This window comes from Tursiops truncatus, chromosome 6, assembly GCF_011762595.2.
Source record: "Tursiops truncatus isolate mTurTru1 chromosome 6, mTurTru1.mat.Y, whole genome shotgun sequence".
Taxonomy (NCBI): Eukaryota; Metazoa; Chordata; class Mammalia; order Artiodactyla; family Delphinidae; genus Tursiops; species Tursiops truncatus.
This window is the reverse complement of record NC_047039.1, coordinates 91,292,537-91,310,310: the sequence shown is the minus strand read 5'-3', so window position 1 is coordinate 91,310,310 and position 17,774 is coordinate 91,292,537. Positions and strand designations below refer to the sequence as shown.

At 39.8% G+C, this 17,774-nt stretch overlaps 1 protein-coding gene across 8 annotated transcripts in view; it reads right to left on the bottom strand.

Annotated features, from left to right (window-relative positions):
• The window catches only part of ELP1 (elongator acetyltransferase complex subunit 1), a 61,829-nt gene that overhangs the window by 10,735 nt on the left and 33,320 nt on the right, over nt 1-17,774 (bottom strand). For all 8 annotated transcript variants that reach the window (XM_073806358.1, XM_033858376.2, XM_033858374.2 and 5 more), the window contains 7 exons: nt 17,586-17,723; nt 17,391-17,476; nt 16,704-16,852; nt 16,005-16,128; nt 14,982-15,079; nt 13,311-13,512; nt 11,155-11,216 (listed from right to left, as the gene is read on the bottom strand). In XM_073806358.1, the coding sequence (XP_073662459.1) occupies nt 11,155-11,216; nt 13,311-13,512; nt 14,982-15,079; nt 16,005-16,128; nt 16,704-16,852; nt 17,391-17,476; nt 17,586-17,723 (859 nt within the window). The remainder of the gene's footprint in view (nt 1-11,154; nt 11,217-13,310; nt 13,513-14,981; nt 15,080-16,004; nt 16,129-16,703; nt 16,853-17,390; nt 17,477-17,585; nt 17,724-17,774) is intronic.

Genomic DNA, 17,774 nt, shown 5'->3' with positions numbered 1-17,774 from the left:
CACTCTGGAAAAATGGCAGACTAGAATAGTAATCTTCTAAACCATTTTTTCTTTTTTAATGTTTATTTTTTTATTTTGAACTTCAAACTTACAAAAAACTGATGAGTGCAATAAACACCTGCATACCCTACAGTCTTTAACCATTTGTGATGCTTGTACCCTTATCACTAAAAGCTTTTGATCATGTACCCAATACATAATTAGTTAATGTACTTAAAAAGCATATAAAAAACACGTTTTTAAAAGATGAAATATATGAGGCAACTGGCTGAGTTTCTTCAAGTGATCTCTGTCATAAAAAGGGGGGGTGTATACATTAGATAAAAGGGATTTAAAGGACATAACAAAATGCAATACCTGTCCCTAGACTGGAATCTAATTTGGATCGATCTACTGTAAACAATTTTGGAATATTGAGGGAACTTAAATTGTAATTATTAGATGAATTAAAATGTGTCAACATGGAGAGATGAAGATCATAACCAAACACACCAAATTTACAAACAGAACAAACAGCATAATTTCATTTTGGTTAAAAATACGTGTGTGTGTGTGTGTGGAGAGAGGGGGTGGGGAAGAGACAGAAAGGAGAAAGAAAACTCTAGAAAGAAAACGAGGTGCTAATAATAGCAATCTCTGAGTGGTAGGAATGAGATGTTTTTATTTTCTTGTATGTGCTTTCAGCACTTTAAACAATCTATAATACGTATATACTACTTTAAATGGGTTATTTTTAATTAAAAAGATTGATTAAACATTTTCTTCCGAGAGCCCAAAGGATCCTTGCAGGCCTGTACCACGTGTCCCAGAGTAACACGGTAGGATGTGTTTTGCTTGACTGGCAATGTGTGAGTGTGTGTGTTTTACTGAGATCAAATTCACATAACATACACTGAATGATTTTAAAGTGTGTAATTCGATGGTGTCTACTGTATCACAATGTTGGTAACCACAAGCTCTCCCTTTCAAAATTTTTTTATCATCACATAAAAACACTCCATATCCATTAACCAATCCCTCCTTATTTCCCACTCCTCTCACCCCCTGGTAACTTCTAACCTGCTTTCTGTCTCTCTGGATTTGCCTAATCTGGATATATTGTAAAAAAGGAACCATACAATAGGTGATTTTTTTGTGTCTGACTTATTTCACTTAGCATATGTTTTTAAGATTCACCCAAGTTGTACCATCTACTGGTTCTTTGTTCCTTTCTTTCCCCTTATTTTTTTTTGATTGTAGTAAAATTTAATATAAAATTTACCCTTTTAACCATTTACTGTATAGTTCGGTGGCATTAAGCAAATTCACACTGTTGTGAAACCATCACCACCATCAGTCTCCAAAACTTTTTTTTATCTTGCAAAACTGAAATTCTATATCCATTAAACAGTAAATCCCCATGTTCCCCTACCCCCAGACTCTAGCAACCATCATTATACTTTCTGTCCAGATGAATTTGACTACTCTAGTTACTTCATGTAAGTAGAATCATACAATATTTGTCCTTTTATGTGAGTTATTTCACTCAGCATAATGTTTTCAAGTTTCATCTAAGTTGTAGCATGCATCAATTTTTCATTCTTTTTTATGACTGAATAATATTCCTCTGTTTGTGTGTGTATGTGTGTGTATCTGTGCATGTATGCACATATCACAATTTATTCATCTGTTCATCTGTCATTGATGGACATTTGGGTTGTTTCCACCTTTTGGCTATTATAAGGCTCTAAAAATATAAACATTTGTATACAAGTTTCTTTGTTTCCATTTGTATGTTTCCATTCTGTATGTTTCCATTTCTCGAGTATATATTTAGCGGTGGAACTGCTGAATCATACGGTAATGCTATGCTTAACTTTTTAAGGAACAACCAAACTCTTTTCCATAGCAGCTGCACCATTTTACCTTCCCACTAGCAATATACAAGGGTTCCTATTTCTCCACATCTTTGACAACACTTATTTTTCATTCTTTTGATTAAAATGATTCTAGTGGGTATGAAGTGATAGCCCACTGTGGTTTTGATTTACATTTCCTTAATGAACAACAATGTTGAACATCTCTTCATGTGGTTAATGGCCATCTGAATATCTTCTTTGGAGATTCAAGTCTTTTGGCCATTTCAAACAAAATGAGTTGTTTGTCCTTTTGTTCTTGAGTTGTAAGAGTTCTTTACATATTCTGGACATAACAAGGAAACTATAAACCAATATTCCTTGTGAACAAGCAAAAAAGCCTCAAGTAAACTTTCGAATCCACCAATACAGGTCATACGTTATGACCAAGTTGGGTTTAACTCAGGGATGCAAGATTGGTTTAACATTCAAAAGTCAGTGCAGATGAGTGATCAAGATGGTGGAGTAGTAGGACATGAAGCTCACCCCCTCCCACAAATATATCAGAAATACACATACATGTGGAACAATTCTCACAGAACATCTACCAAACGCTGGCAGAGGACCTCAGAACTCTGAATGAGCAAGAAAATCTCCCTGTAACTGGGTAGGACAAAAGAAAAAAAAAAGAGAAAGGAATCGGGACAGGACCTGGGCCCTTGGGAGGGATCTGTGAAAGAGGAAAGGTTCCTGTACCCTGGGAAGTCCCCTCACCAGTGGGGAGATTAGCTGGGACAGAGGGGGAGCTTTGGAGCCTGGGAGGAGAATGCAGCAACTGGTTTGCAGCAGCTAGAATGGAGAGACAGACAGTGCCACCGCCCTGCACTCCCCAGCCTAAGACACATGTCCTCTGGTATGGGCGGGAGCTGGGTGTGTAAACTTGGGCTTCAGAGATGAGACCCAGGTAGACAACTGGAGTGGGCTGCATGCAGACAGCCTGAAGGGGCTAGAGTCTGGGGCAACCACACCTGAGGGTGCATGCGGAGGAAACCTAGGCTGCTTTAGAGGCCAGGTGCCATTGTGTGGGTGGTGCGTGAGGGGAGGGGCAGGACCTGCCACTACAGCCTTTTTCCCTGCAGGAGCTCTCAGGCAGCAGAACACCGCCTACACGAGCTCCAGGAGCGGTCACGAGCAGCGACTGCCCTTTGGGCTTTAGGAGTAATCACCAGCTGCCACCACCACCCTTCTGGACTCCAGGATGGGTCGTGAGCTGCCTCTACTCCCTTTGCATGCTCTAGGGGTGCACATGATCTGCCAGTGCCACCGAGAACCCCAAGACCAGGCACTAGCTCCCATATCTGCACACCCCCTATCAAGGGGATGATGGCCAGCACATGCTGAGGAAAGAGGCTACAGGTAAAAAAAAAAACAGCCCTCATGGGACTTTATTGGTGGTCCAGTGGTTAAGAATCTGCTTCCAATGCAGGGGATGTAGGTTCGATCCCTGGTTGGGGAACTAAGATCCCACATGCCACGGGACAACTGAGCCTGCATGCTCTGTAGCCCACGTGCTACAACTAGAGAGAAGTCCCTGCGCAACTAGAGAGGAGCCCATGCGCCGCAATGGAAGATCCCACGTGCCGCAACAAAGATCCCATGTGCCACAACTAAGACCTGATGCAGCCAAATAAATAAACAAATAAATAATAAAAACAGCCCTCGCACCAAAAATATTAAACCCACACAAGATACACAGGGACAGACCCACATATAAATAGCCCTCCAAGACGAGTAGCTGTTTCTCCTAAACTCACAGAATAAGAGAAATATAAGTAAAATGAAGAAGCAGAGGAACCACTCACAGTTAAAAGACCAAGAGAATTCCCCTGAAAGAACAAATAAACAGACCTCTTCAGTCAAATAGACACCAATTTCAAAAAGGAGATAATGAAAATACTGAAAGAATTAAGGAAGGCTACTGACAGAAATGCAGAGTACTGTAAAAAAAAAAAAAAAAAAAAAAGGAACTAGAAACTATAAAGTATAACCAAGAAAAATTAGAGAACTCATTTGCTGAGATGACAACTGAACTAAAAGCAATGAACAGCAGAATAAATAATGCACAAGAATAAGTGACCTGGAAGATATCAACAGAATAATGGAAATTACCCAATCAGGACAGCAGACAGAAAGGCAAGTTAAAAAAAAAAAGAAAATGAAAGCAATATAAGAGACCTATGGGATAAAGCATGCCAATGGGGATTGAAAATGTATTTGAAGAAATTATGGCTGAAAACTTCCCAAACATAAAGAAGGAAACATATCCATGTATAGGAAACAGAGGGTCCCAAACAAGGTAAGCCCAAATAGACCTACACCAAGACATATTATAATACAAATAGCAAAATTTAAAGATAAAGAGAGGATTCTAAAAGCAGCAAGAGAAAAACAAAGAGTTAATTACAAGGGGACCCCCATAAGGCTATCAGCTCATTTCTCTACAGAAACGTTGCAAGGCCAGAAGGGAGGGGCAAGATATATTCAAAGTCCTGAAAGGGAAAAGTCTGCAACCTATGATACTCTACCCAGCAAGATTATCATTTAGAATAGAAGGAAAGATAAAGAATTTCTCAGACAAGCAGAAACTAAAAGAATACAGCAATACTAAACCTATCCTAAAGGAAATACTGAAAGGTCTTCTCTAAATAGAAAAGAAGAATATATAAGAAAGAGAAAATCACAATTGGAAAGCAAATCACCTAAATAAGCCAGTACAGAGATTAAAAAAAAATTAAAAAATTTCTGTGAAAGTGATAACCACAATAAACAGCAAAAGGATGAACATGAAGATGTAAAAGAGGACATCAAAATCATAAAGTGTGGGGGAGGAGAGTAAGAAAATGTAGATTTTTTTTTTTCATTTCCTAGAATGTGTTTGAGCCTATATGACTAGCAGTCTAAGGCAAGCAGATACAGGATGGGGTTAACATAGTGGAAAAACAGGGTAACCACAAATCAAAGACATACAATAGATTAAAAAAACCAAAAAGAACGTAAGTATAACACAAAAGAAAATCATCGAACCACAAAAGATAAAAAGAAAAAGGGACAAAGAAAAAATATAAAATCAACAGGAAAACAAGGTTAAAAAGGCAATTAATACATATCTATCAATAATTACCTTAAATGTCAATGGACTAAATGCTCAAATCAAAAGACACAGAGTGGCAGACTGAATTAAAAAAATGAGCCTACAATACCTGCCTGCAAGAGACCCACTTCAGGGCAATGAACACACAGAGATTGAAAGTGAGGGGACAGAAAAAGATATTTCATGCAAACGGAAACGACAAGAAAAGTGGGAGTCACAACACTCATATCAGACAAAATAGACTTTAAAACAAAGTCCATAAAGAAGGATAAAGACGGACACTATATAATAAAAGGATCAACACAAGAAGAGGATTTTACACTCGTCAACATATATTCACCTAATACAGGAGCATCCAAATACACAAAACAAATACTAACAGACATAAAGGGAGAAACTGACAGGAATACAATAATAGGAGACTTTAACACCCCACTCACATCAATGGACAGATCTTCTAGACAGAAAATCAATAAGGCAACACAGATCCTAAATGATACAATAGAACAGTTAGACTTAATTGATATTTTCAGGGCATTACATCCAAAAAAACCCATAATACACATTCTTTTCAAGTGCACATTAAACATTCTCTAGGATTGACAACATACTAGGGCACAAAACAAGCCTCAACAAATTTCAGAGTATAGATGTTATCTCAAGGATCTTTTCTGACCACAATGCCATGAAACTAGAAATCAACCACAGGAAAAGAAATGAGGAAAAAAATGACTACATGAAGACTAGACAACATGCTACTAAAAAACCGACAGGTCAATGATGAAATCAAAGAGGAAATTAAAGATACCTTGAAACAAATGACAATGAAAACACAACCATACAAAATCTATGGGATGCAGCAAAACCATTTCTTAGAGGGAAGTTCATAGTGATACAGGCCTTATTCAAAAAACAAGAAAAATCTCAAATAAACAACCTAACCAACCACTTAAAACAATTACAAAAAGAAGAACAAATAAAAGAATTATAAAAAGTAGTTCATGAAGTAATTCATGAATAAAAATAATTCATGAAGTAATTCATGAATTACATGAAGTCAGAAGGAAGGAATTAATAAAAATCAGGGAGGAAATAAAGATTTAAAAAAACAGAAAAAAAATCAATAAAACAAAGAGCTTGTTCTTTTAAAGGGTAAACAAGATTGACAAGCCTCTGGCAAGACTCATCAAGAAGAAGAGAGAGAGAACCCAAATAAACAAAATAAGAAATGAAAAAGGAGACATGACAACTGATACTGCACAAATACAAAAAACCATAAGGGAATACTATGAACAACTATATGCCAACAAATTGACAACCTAGAAGAAATGGACAAGTTTCTAGAAACATAGAACCCACCAAAATTGAATCAAGAAGAAACAGATAATTTGAAAAACCAATCACTAGAGGTGAAATCGTCTGTAATTAAAAAAACTCCCTACAAACAAAAGTCCAGGACCAGATGGCTTCACAGGTGAATTCTACCAAACATAAAAAGAAGAACTTATACCTATCCTTCTCAAACTCCTCCAAAAAACTGAAGAGTGGGGAACACTCTCAAAGACATTCTATGAAGCTGCCATCATCCTGATACCAAAACTGGACAAAGACACCACCAAAAAAGAAAATTTCAGGCCAATATCTTTGATGAATACAGAGGCAGAAATTCTCAACAAAGTGTTAGCAAACTGAATCCAACAACACATAAAAAAGATCATACACCACGACCAAGTGAGATTCATCCCAAGTTCCCATGGATGGTTCAACGTACGCAAGTCAATCAATGTGATACACCACCTCAACAAAAGGCAAGACAAAAACCACATGACCATCTCAATAGATGCAGAAAAGCATTTGACAAAATTCAACATCCATTTATGTTAAAACCCCTTTCCAAAGTGGGTATAGAGGGAACATATCTCAACATAATAAAGCTATTTATGACAAACCCACAAGCAATATAATACTCAATGGTGAAAAGCTGAAAGGCTTCCTGCTAAAATCTGGAACTAGACAAGGATGCTCACTCACACCACTTCTATTCACCATAGTATTGAAAGGCCTAACCACAGCAATCAGGCAAAAAGAAATAAAAGGTATCCAAATCGGAAGGGAAGAGGTAAAATTGTCATTATATGCAGATAACATGATCCTATACATAGAAAACCCTAAATACACCCCAGAAAAACTACTAGAACTGATAAACAAATTCAGCAAGGTAGCAGGATACAAGATTATCATACAGAAATCAGCTACATTTCTTTACACTAGCAATGAAATATCAGAAAGGGAATGTAAAAAAACAATACCTTTCAAAATCACAGCCCCCCAAATAAAATACTTCAGAATAAACCTGACCAAGGAGGTGAAAGACTTATATGCTAAAAGCTATAAAACATTAAGAAAGATAATTGAAGATGACTCAAAGATATGGAAAGAAATCCTATGCTCTTGGATTCAAAGAATTAATATTGTTAAAATGGCCATACTACTGAAAGCAATCTACAGATTCAATGCAATCCCTATCAAATGACCCATGACATCTTTCACAGAACTAGAACAAATAATTGTAAAATTTATATGGAACCACAAAAGACCCAGAATTGCCAAAGCAATCCTGAGGAAAAAGAACAAAGCAGGAGGCATAACCTTCCCAGACTTCAGACATACTACAGAGCTACAGAAATCAAACCAGCATGGTATTGGCACAAAAACAGACAAATGGATCAATGGAACAGAATAGATAGCCCAGAAATAAATACACACAACTACTGTCAATTAATCTTCGATAAAAAAGTCAAAAATATATAATGTGAAAAAGACAGTCTCTTTAGCAAGTGCTGTTGGAAAAGTTGGACAGCCACATGTAAACTGATGAAGTTGAAGCACACACTACACAAAATAACCTCAAAATTGTTTAAAGACTTAAACATAAGACATGACATAATAAAACTCCTAGAAGAGATCACAGGCAAAACATTCTCTGACATAAATTGTACCAATGTTTTCTTAGGCCAGTCTTCCAAGGCAATGGAAATAAAAACAAAAATAAACAAATGGGACCTTGTCAAACTTACAAGCTTTTGCACAGCAAAGGAAACCATAAACAAAACGAAAAAACAACCTATGGAATGGCAGAAAATATTTGCAAATGATGTGACGGACAAGGGCTTAATTTCCAAAATATACAAACAGCTCATATAACTCAACAACAAAAAAAACAAACAACCCAATCAAAAGATGGGCAGAAAACATAAATAGACATTTCTCTAAAGAATACATACAGATGGCCAATAGGCACATGGAAAGATGCTCAACATCATTCATTATTAGAGAAACGCAAATCAAAACGACAATGAGGTACCACCTCACACAGGTCAGAATGGCCATCATTAAAACTCTATAAAATAACAAATGTTGGCGAGGATGTGGAGGAAAGGGAACCCTCCTACACCACTGGTGGGAATGTAAGTTGGTGCAGCTGCTATGGAAAACAGTATGGAGGGTCCTCAGAAAACGAAAAATAGAATTACCATATAAGCCAGCAATCCCATGGGCATATATCCAGACAAAACTGTAATCCAAAAAGATACATGTACCTCTATGTTCACAGCAGCACTATTCACAATAGCCAGGACATGGAAACAGTCTTAATGTCCATCAACTGATGAATGGATAAAGACGATGTGGTACATATAATACAATGGAATGCTACTCAGCCATATAACAGAACAATGGTATTTGCAGCAACAAGAGATTATCAAACTAAGAGAAGAAAGTCAGAAAGACAAATACCACATGATGTCACTTATATGTGGAGTCTAAAATATGACACAAAAGAACCTATGTACGAGACAGAAACAGACTCACACTCATAGAGAACAGACTTGTTTCCAAGGGGGAAGAGGGTGGGGGAGGGATGGAGTGGGAGGTTGGGGTGAGCAGATGTAAGCTATTATATATGGAATGGAAAACAACAAGGTCCTACTGTATAGCACAGAGAAGTATATATTCAGTATCCTATGATAAACCATAATGGAAAATAATATACAAAAACGAATGTATATATATGTACAGCCGAATCACTTTGCTGTATAGCAGAAATTAACACAACATTGTAAATAAGCTATTATCCTTCAATTAAAAAAAAGAAACAACATAAATACAATTCACCTTATCACTGGTCTAAAAACAAAACAGAAAACATCTTAGTTTAAGAGGCAATCAGCAAACTTCAATACCCGTTCATGATGAAAACTCTCAGAACCAGAAATAAAAGGGAATTTCCTCAACACAAGTGGGCTAGGATTGGCAAATTTTTTCTGTAAAAGGATAGACAGTTAATATTTTAGGCTTTCTGGGACTTTCATCCAGACTGTCTCTGTCACAACTCTTCAACCCTGTGGTTTTAAGTGCAAAAGCAGCCACAGACAATGGGTAAACAAATGGTGGGGCTATGTTCCAATAAAACTTTATTTACAAAACAGGTGGCCAACAAGATTTGGCCCACAGGCTATAGTTTGCCAACTCCAGCAACAGCCCTCCCATTTCTCACACCTATTAAACTCCCAAAAAAGCTAGCAAACATCACACTTAGGGTGAAAGACTGAATTTCTCCAGCGAATATCACTCACTGTAGACAAGGCCAAGAGTTAAAAACTCTATGGGGGGTCCATACTTACGGAGATTCCCACATTTTTGTGAGTTTTTACCTCCAGGAGCCCTACCAGAACTTCTCACGGTGTCTACGTACTTCTAGCAGGGGGAAGGGAAAAGCAGACATTTGAAAATACTGACAAGACCTGCACTCAAGTGATTCTGGCAGAGCCTAATCGAAGTGGGTTTCACCAGGGCCTAACCAATGTGGAGGCAGGGAAATACCCAACTCCAGCCCCCTCTAACCTTCCTGTCCTACCTAAGAAGTGAAAAAAAACTGAGAAGCACTGGTGAAGTTCACAGATGAGGCACATGCTCACTTCAAGACTGCCAGCTAATCACAGGACTACAGAACACTTCTCCTACCCAACCCCCAGCCTCATCCCCATATCATTAAAGACCTATTTATCAGATTTGCTTTTTTACCCAGTATATCACACACATTAGGCTTCTGACAGAAAATTACAAGGCATACAAAAGGGATTAAAACACAGTTTGAAGAGTCAAAGCAAGCATCAGAACACGACTCTGATAGGCAGGGATGTTGAGATTGTGAGGCTGGGAACTTAAGATCAGTACAATAAATATGATAACACCTCTAATGGAAAAAACAACGTGCAAGAACAGATGGGTCATGTAAGCAGAGAGTTGGAAATTCTAAGAAAGAGTCAAAAAGAAATGTTAGAAATCAAAAGCAGGCATCTTATCCATTTAGTTAACCATCTTAGGTGGGATATATCTTCATGTTTTCAGCTCAATCACCCAACATATTTTCTTTCCAGGATCTAATGATATCACATTTTAGTTACCTTGTTTCACTGACTCTTATTACATGAAAGACAATGAAGTATTTTAAAAGCACAATTTTGTTATGCAGATGTGCCCACTAGTGACAACTGTAACAAACACTTTCTCATCAAAGGCCAAAACCCTAGAGGCAGGAATCGCTGGTATTAATTGTGTACCTGTGTCCTGTTAAGTCTGTGACAACGCACAGGCTTTATTATTTTCATAATAAATCCTAGAATTCTATCAAAAGCTGGTGTAGGTACTTATCTTTATAATCTGGTGGGAAATTGGAACCCATCAAGCTGCCTGAGGTGAAAGAGACATTTCCAACAGAAAGAACGGAAGTGAAAGCCGAAAAAGGGTGTAACGCTCCAACCCTTTGGTTGAGAACAGTCTTTTCTCATTGTTGCTACTTTGGCAAGTTAATATAAAAGGTATAATTCCCTTCAGATTTAATTTATACTTTCTACCAAGGTCAAGCCACTAGTGCATATTATAATAGTGTTTTTTGTCACAGCAAGTGTAATTACTTAGAGGTATACTGAATTTAGATTACCAAGTCAAGCCAGCAAGATGGGAGACCCTCAGGGGAAATACTATCTCTGGATTTCCTAAATACCCACAGTTCCTTTAATTTTCATGATCACTAAGGTACAACTGGGAAGCCCTTGCTTGTCGATTGGAGTTGGGGGTGTGGGTGTGGATGGGAGGCACTGAGTTTACCTGGGCGTACTGTTCCAAAACTGTGGCTGCGTCGCCGTGCTTCCTCTGCTCAGCTAGCTTTCCTGCAAAGACAATAAGCTTCTGAGCACAGTCGGCTCACTAAGAACGGTATTCCCAAAACTCAAGTTGAAACGGTTTTAGGTGGTACTATTTAAATCAAAATGGTCCCCTACAAATTGGAGATTGAGCTCTACAGAGTATACATTCAAAGTGAACTGCTTTAAAATAGCATTTTCAAAAGTGTTCCCCAAGACTGCTCGAAGGATCATAAAAGGCAGGACCAAGAAGCCATTCTCAGGTCAAGTACGTTTGTGAAGCACTGGGTGAGGTAGAGTTAAGCATTCTTTTGCTGAAATGCTTCATTAATATGTCTTTATTGTGTATCAAACTATATACTTTGTGAATTTCTATGAGAGAGAGGCAGGAATACCATGGGGTCCTATCTTAAATGGCAGTTACAATCAAAATTTAGCATGGGATGTGAAAATCACATATAGTCAAAATCAGTCATGAAAAATGCTTACAAAGGCACACATGTGGGAAACTGACCTAGCATCTCGCACTAATCCATTATTTCCTCTAATAGGAAGAGGCTGCTGTTTCTTTGGCTGAGCACTAGATGGGGGTAGTTGGCTTATGTCTGGGGTCTTGCAGTATCTTCAGATCTGAGACTCGTTCTCAGCCCAGTTGAGATAATTATACTATGAGAGGCACACAGAACCCAGAGTTAACTAAGGGGCTGGTAGAGTCACGTCTCCCATTTCATGCTAACTCCAGGGCATGTTATCACTGTCAAAACCAGGAAGAGTCATCTCCACTGTTTAAATAGCTATCTTTTCTTCCTTTTGGTGACTTGTGTAAGCTGGCTAAGTTAAATGTACACATGAAGTGACTCCACCCTGTAACATTTCTCAAAAATCTTTGAGCACTGTCTTCTCTACCTTTTTCTGCTAAGCATCTGGGAGAACTAGGTGCACTCCATTATAAGGCATGACACACAGCAAGCTAAAAGTTGAAAAGAATGTAAGAGAAGATAACAGACACCAAGAACAGAACTAGAAAATTTTAACTACAAATAACAAGTTTCTAGAGCAGAAGTATCAACAGAGCCAGAATGAAGAGTTAATAAGACTCAAATAAGGACTTCTTGGTACCTGTAAAAAGAGTTCAGCTTGGAAATTGAAAGGGCTTATAGAAGAGTCCACAGATATAATAACCAGAAAATGCCAGAAACAGAAAAGTGATAATCTCACACATTTTTATAATCCCAAAGGAAAAAAAAACAATGTGAAATTACTCAAGAGAATATGTATGTACATTTAACAGGATGTAGTTTGGATTTTTTTTCAGGACTGCTTTTTATGGGGATATCATAACAATATTTACAAGACTCTTGAAAAGGTGGGGGGAAAATATACCAGCCACTCACTCACTTCAAGCATGGCTGAGAGGGCCAGAGCCGCATCACTTCTCCCAGGCACTCTGAGAATGCCACTCCACTCTAAGAAATCAGACTGGAATAACCTCACCTCCAGTTCAGGCAATCCCTAGATCCTGACACAGCTAAACTGCCTTTGCTTTCACACTGCTTATACATTTGGCTTCATTTCTGAAAATTGCTATTATGGTTTCCAATGATCTATTGGCTATATTTGAACAGTCCCACCTGGAAATTCATCTTTACATTCTCACAGGGCATACTGCTACCCAGCTACACTGTACCCGGTGTCCTGTAAAGTGTGAGTTTGGTGAATGAGGTAGAGAAGAGTGTTAGCTAGATCATTTCCAACTTTGAGTGTTCTCTCACGATTCTAGCTTTTCCCCTTCCTGAGGACTGGAATACAGATGTGGAGAAAATCCACCTTCAGCTCTCTGCCTAAGAGATGACAGATCCGCACCATGGGAGGACTTGTCAGTGCCATGAGAGAGACAAGTAAACTGCTTTCTTTATTGTGCCATTGTATTTGGGGAACTCTCATAGCAGTTAAACTTTTACTCTACCTAATAAGCCACTCCAAATTAACCTTTACCCATACACATGACAGTGTACCAAGGTGTGCTCCCACCTGACACATGTCTGCAAAACTGCCAAACAAAACCACAGAGACACAAAGCCATTAGAGAAGTTATCTGGGAGAACCTAATGGCGTGTTTACCTGCCAGAGTTCTGCCCAGGCCAGCCAGCTGGTCTTTGGTCAAGTGAAGCTGGGCTGCCACACAGAGAGCTTGCTGCCAACTGCCACAAGCCAGAAAGGCGCTGAGAGCTTTCTCGTGGGCACCAGCGCGGGCAAACACGAGCCCTGCTGGCTCACAGAGGTGCTCCTGCAGCAGGTGTTCCCCGTAAGCAATGCTGATGTCCTGGGACAGGAAGAGACAAAGGGTTGGTGAGGACAGGTGATAACTTTTTTTAAATCTCCAAGGTAGGCTGCCTCGGTCATTATACTTGAAACTCCCTGGAATGACTTAGAAAAACCCTGTGGATGACCAGTGAATTCAATCTTTCTTCCACTCAGAACCTTACTGAGGATGTGCCATGTATTCATCCAACAAATAATTCCTGAGTGCTGTTCAGGGCAGCGGGAGTGACAGAGCGAAGCAAAAAATAAAGCCAAACAAAGCAGAGACAAACAAACAGAAAAAACAGTAACAAGAACCACTCCCAAGTTCCTGCTCTTGCGGTGAAAGAGTACGGACTTATAAACACACTGTGGTCGACAGCTAACGGCAGATAGTGGTAAAGGGATAGAGCGATGGGAGTGCTGTTTCAGAGGGCTGTGAGGATTAGAAGCCATGTGAAGAGTTACGGGACAGTATTCCACGCCAAGAGCACACAAAGCACCATGGCCATCGGGCAGGAATGGGTATGGAAGGCACAGGAAAGAATAACAAAAAGGCTGGTATGACTGAAGCACAGAGGGCACAGGGGACGAACAGATAAGGCACATGAGAGCAAAGAGGCAGGCTCTGGCCAAATTCTGTATTCCCCAGGCTCAGTATGAGGCAGGGAAACAGAGGGACATAACACGGGGTCCCTGCCCTTAAGGAAACCCACAGCCTGGTGGGGCAACAAATCAGTAGATAGCAGATTGATAAATGCCCTTCCCAAGTTTAGAACAAGGTGCTCTGGGAGCTCAGTGTTTGGCACCTCAGCCAGGAACGGCTTTCTGGCAGAGGAGACCCGAGAGTTTAGAAGGACAGGAGGGCTAAAGGAAGTGGAGGAAGAGGGCTGCCAGAGGCAGCTGATGCTAAAGAAGCAGGCAGGGGCCAGATGACAGAAAGACGTGTGCAATTTGTGGACAAACTGAAAATGGTGGTGATGATGGCACGGGCTCCATATCCCAGGTTGGCCACCTCACGTCCCAGGTCCTGAGGCAAGGTGGTTCCTCGTTTGAAAATTGTGCACAACACCTACGAGGATGTTGTAAGAATTATAATACATGTAGCTGATAAGCAAAGTACTGCATATGAGAAAAGCTAAACAGATGTTTGTTCAAACAAGCGAACCAAACTTTATGCAGAAATACATGGGAAAGATCAGCACTATTCAGGATGATCGTGAGTTTGGGCTGGATGAGGGGCAGGATGGAAAATGCCATGGTATTCCCGAGGAGGATACAGAGACAACGCCTAGGTTTCTTGCCTGGGCAAGTTCTTCAGAAGAGGAACAGGTCAGGGCCTTTCTCCCAGATAAGAAGTTCAAGATGAGGCTAATTAGTTTGAAGATAAACCTTGAAACCAAGGACAGTGTCAGGGACTCAGGAGCCTCATCCTTCTCCAACTACAGCACAAAGCAAAATCAGGAGAGCCTCATTTCACATGCTACACACCTTGTACTGCTGCGAGTTTGGTGGATATAACTTCAGAGCTTCGTTATACAAGTTTTTATCTTTTATTAAGTTTAAGCATTCTGGGAAGTACTCCGGTCCTACAGGAATAAGATTCATACACACACAAGCTTGAGACTTGGGAAGCATAATGGATTTCATTTCTACCAATGGTCCCTACATAAAATCAACAAGGGACCTTTTTAAGACCCGCATAATTAGAGTATCTGGAGAACGGGAATGCAGGAGTGTGAGCTTTAATGAGCACCACTGCAGATTCTGAGGTATGAGAAGCACCAGCTGGAATCAGAGTTCTACTTAGAAGGAATTTTACACCACCCCTGATGAATGACCATCCAGCCCAGTGTTTGCTCAGCCTCCTTAGTAAGAATCACCTGGGGAGCTTATTAACCATACACACGCCTGAGTCCCGTCCCAGCCCAGCTGAACCAGATCCTCCAAGGAAGCCAGAAGCTGAATGCTTAACAAGCACCCCAGGTGACTCTTCCTTGTCCCCGTCTCAGCCCTTAGGAAAGAGTCATAACTGCTGAAGCGTGAGGCTCCAGTACTGGTCAGGGATGGGGTGAAGCACAACACCCGGCATCGTGTTGCTTCGACTCCATATCACTGCCAATCAAAACTGTGTCAGGGCACTGCCAGTAGGCATGGCCACCAGACAAGCTGGGTTTCCTTCAGGTGTCTGCAAACACCAGGAGAAGAGTGAATTATCAACCAATTTTGATTTTAAGACACTGAAGTGAATTTCGAGGATGATCACTCTTGACTCAGAAGCATCTGCTCTATCTTCTTAGCTATGGAGCTCCTCCCGTTCATTCAAAGACATTTGCTTTACCCTCAGCTTTTCAAAACGTGATAAAAATAAGGTGCGTGTACGTAATTGTTAACATTTTCAGGTGTGGAAATTGAAATCCGTCTGTCTAAACTAACATTTGATTGCAATTTATACCCTCCCTAGTTCCAAAGAATATTTGAAGCAGAAATAAACATACTAACCCTCACACTTACCACATTTGCTGAGGTGGCCAATGGCTTTTTCATACCGTTTCAAATATTTGTCTATAGTGAACCGCTGATAATTCGTTTCCATTTTCTTAAGTGTATTTAGAAATGGAAGGTATTCTTTGGGATCCTAAAAATTAAAAAAAAATTTTTTTTAAAGGACAATTTTATTGCTCGTGATTATATTACTTATAAAAATAAACATATAATAATTATAGCAATGAAACGAAAGCTACATCATTTTAAAAATATGTAGTGTATTCATATATTAATTATATATAAAACCAAACTACATAAAACCACTTTTGGTAAAAATGCCTTAACATATGGGCATATTGTCCAGGTTCCCAATTTGCACTGGTAAAAGAAGCTACATGATAGAACTGGACTGGAATATGAATCATTTGTTATATTTCCTTGATAAGAGAAGAATTTGTTCACACTTAATGCCTATAAGCTTAAAAATAACCCAGTAATTTTATTTCAATTGCTCAACCTAGCAATCAAAACACTTTGGTAAGCCCAGAACAGCGACAGAGAATGAGCTTGGAAGTATGGGTCCTGAAGACTAACAGTTCTGCCTCGAGGCCTGTCCTCACAGCCTTAACATCAGACCAAACACTGCAGTTTCAGGAGCACTGTTTCATACTACCATGTTCGCATAAACAAAAATGAGAAGTATGTCTAAGCAGTAACTCCACATACCTTCTGTGACTTCTCAGCTACCATGAGGACCAAATCAAAGTTATAGGTCCCAAGAGAATGATCATATAATTCATTAACATCTACAAAAAGCAGCAAATACTTCAGGGCCTCTTCAGCACTCACAGCATCAGGAACAGGTGCAGCACTTCCTATCAGTGTGTAAGAAAACAAAACAGAACAAAACCATTTGGGGAAAAAACCCACACACCTAGCAACATAACCAAAAAGACAAAGTAATACGTTTTCCTGGCAGAACTGGACACCAGATGAATATATTCTTTTGACTCTTTTTTTTTTTTTTTTTTTTTTGTGGTACACGGGCCTCTCACTGTTGTGGCCTCTCCCATTGCGGAGTACAGGCTCCAGACGCACAGGCTCAGCGGCCATGGCTCACGGGCCCAGTCGCTCCACGGCATGTGGGATCTTCCCAGATCGGGGCACGAACCTGCGTCCCCTGCATCGGCAGGCGGACTCTCAACCACTGCGCCACCAGGGAAGCCCTGACTCTTGTACAAGCTTTATAGGGTAGCATTCAAAGAAATGGACCCAGGTTTTAAAATGGAGACGAAAAAGCCACACGCCAAATCAGTGTTGTGACCCTGGTCCTGGTCAGTGTGATCTCCAGAAGACCAAAGACCCGATGTCAGTCGAGGCCCCGATACACACACTCTGTCAACATGTCTCTACCTTGAAGCTCGTGTACCTTCTGCAGCACAATTTCCAGTTCTGGGGTTGTTTTTTTCACGTGAGAGGTGAGTATTGATAGGCAGTACCTGAAGTAATAAGTGAAGTACACCAGAATAAGAAAGATGAGCAAGCTAAAGAGAAACAACTACACACTTCTGTTACTCAAAAGATGCCACCTAACAACAGCACACGTACTTGTGAGGATTTATGTTCTCCATGGCTGCTCTCATAGCATCGCAGATAAGGTCTACTTTTTTCCCATCAGGATCGCTGGACAGCTGGACAGTGCTGGTAACTGGTGGAGGGTACATGGTTTTTGTAACATCTTCTTCCCTGCGAACAAGCGTGTATTACAAGGTCACTAACTGAACATATGTCCCAGCT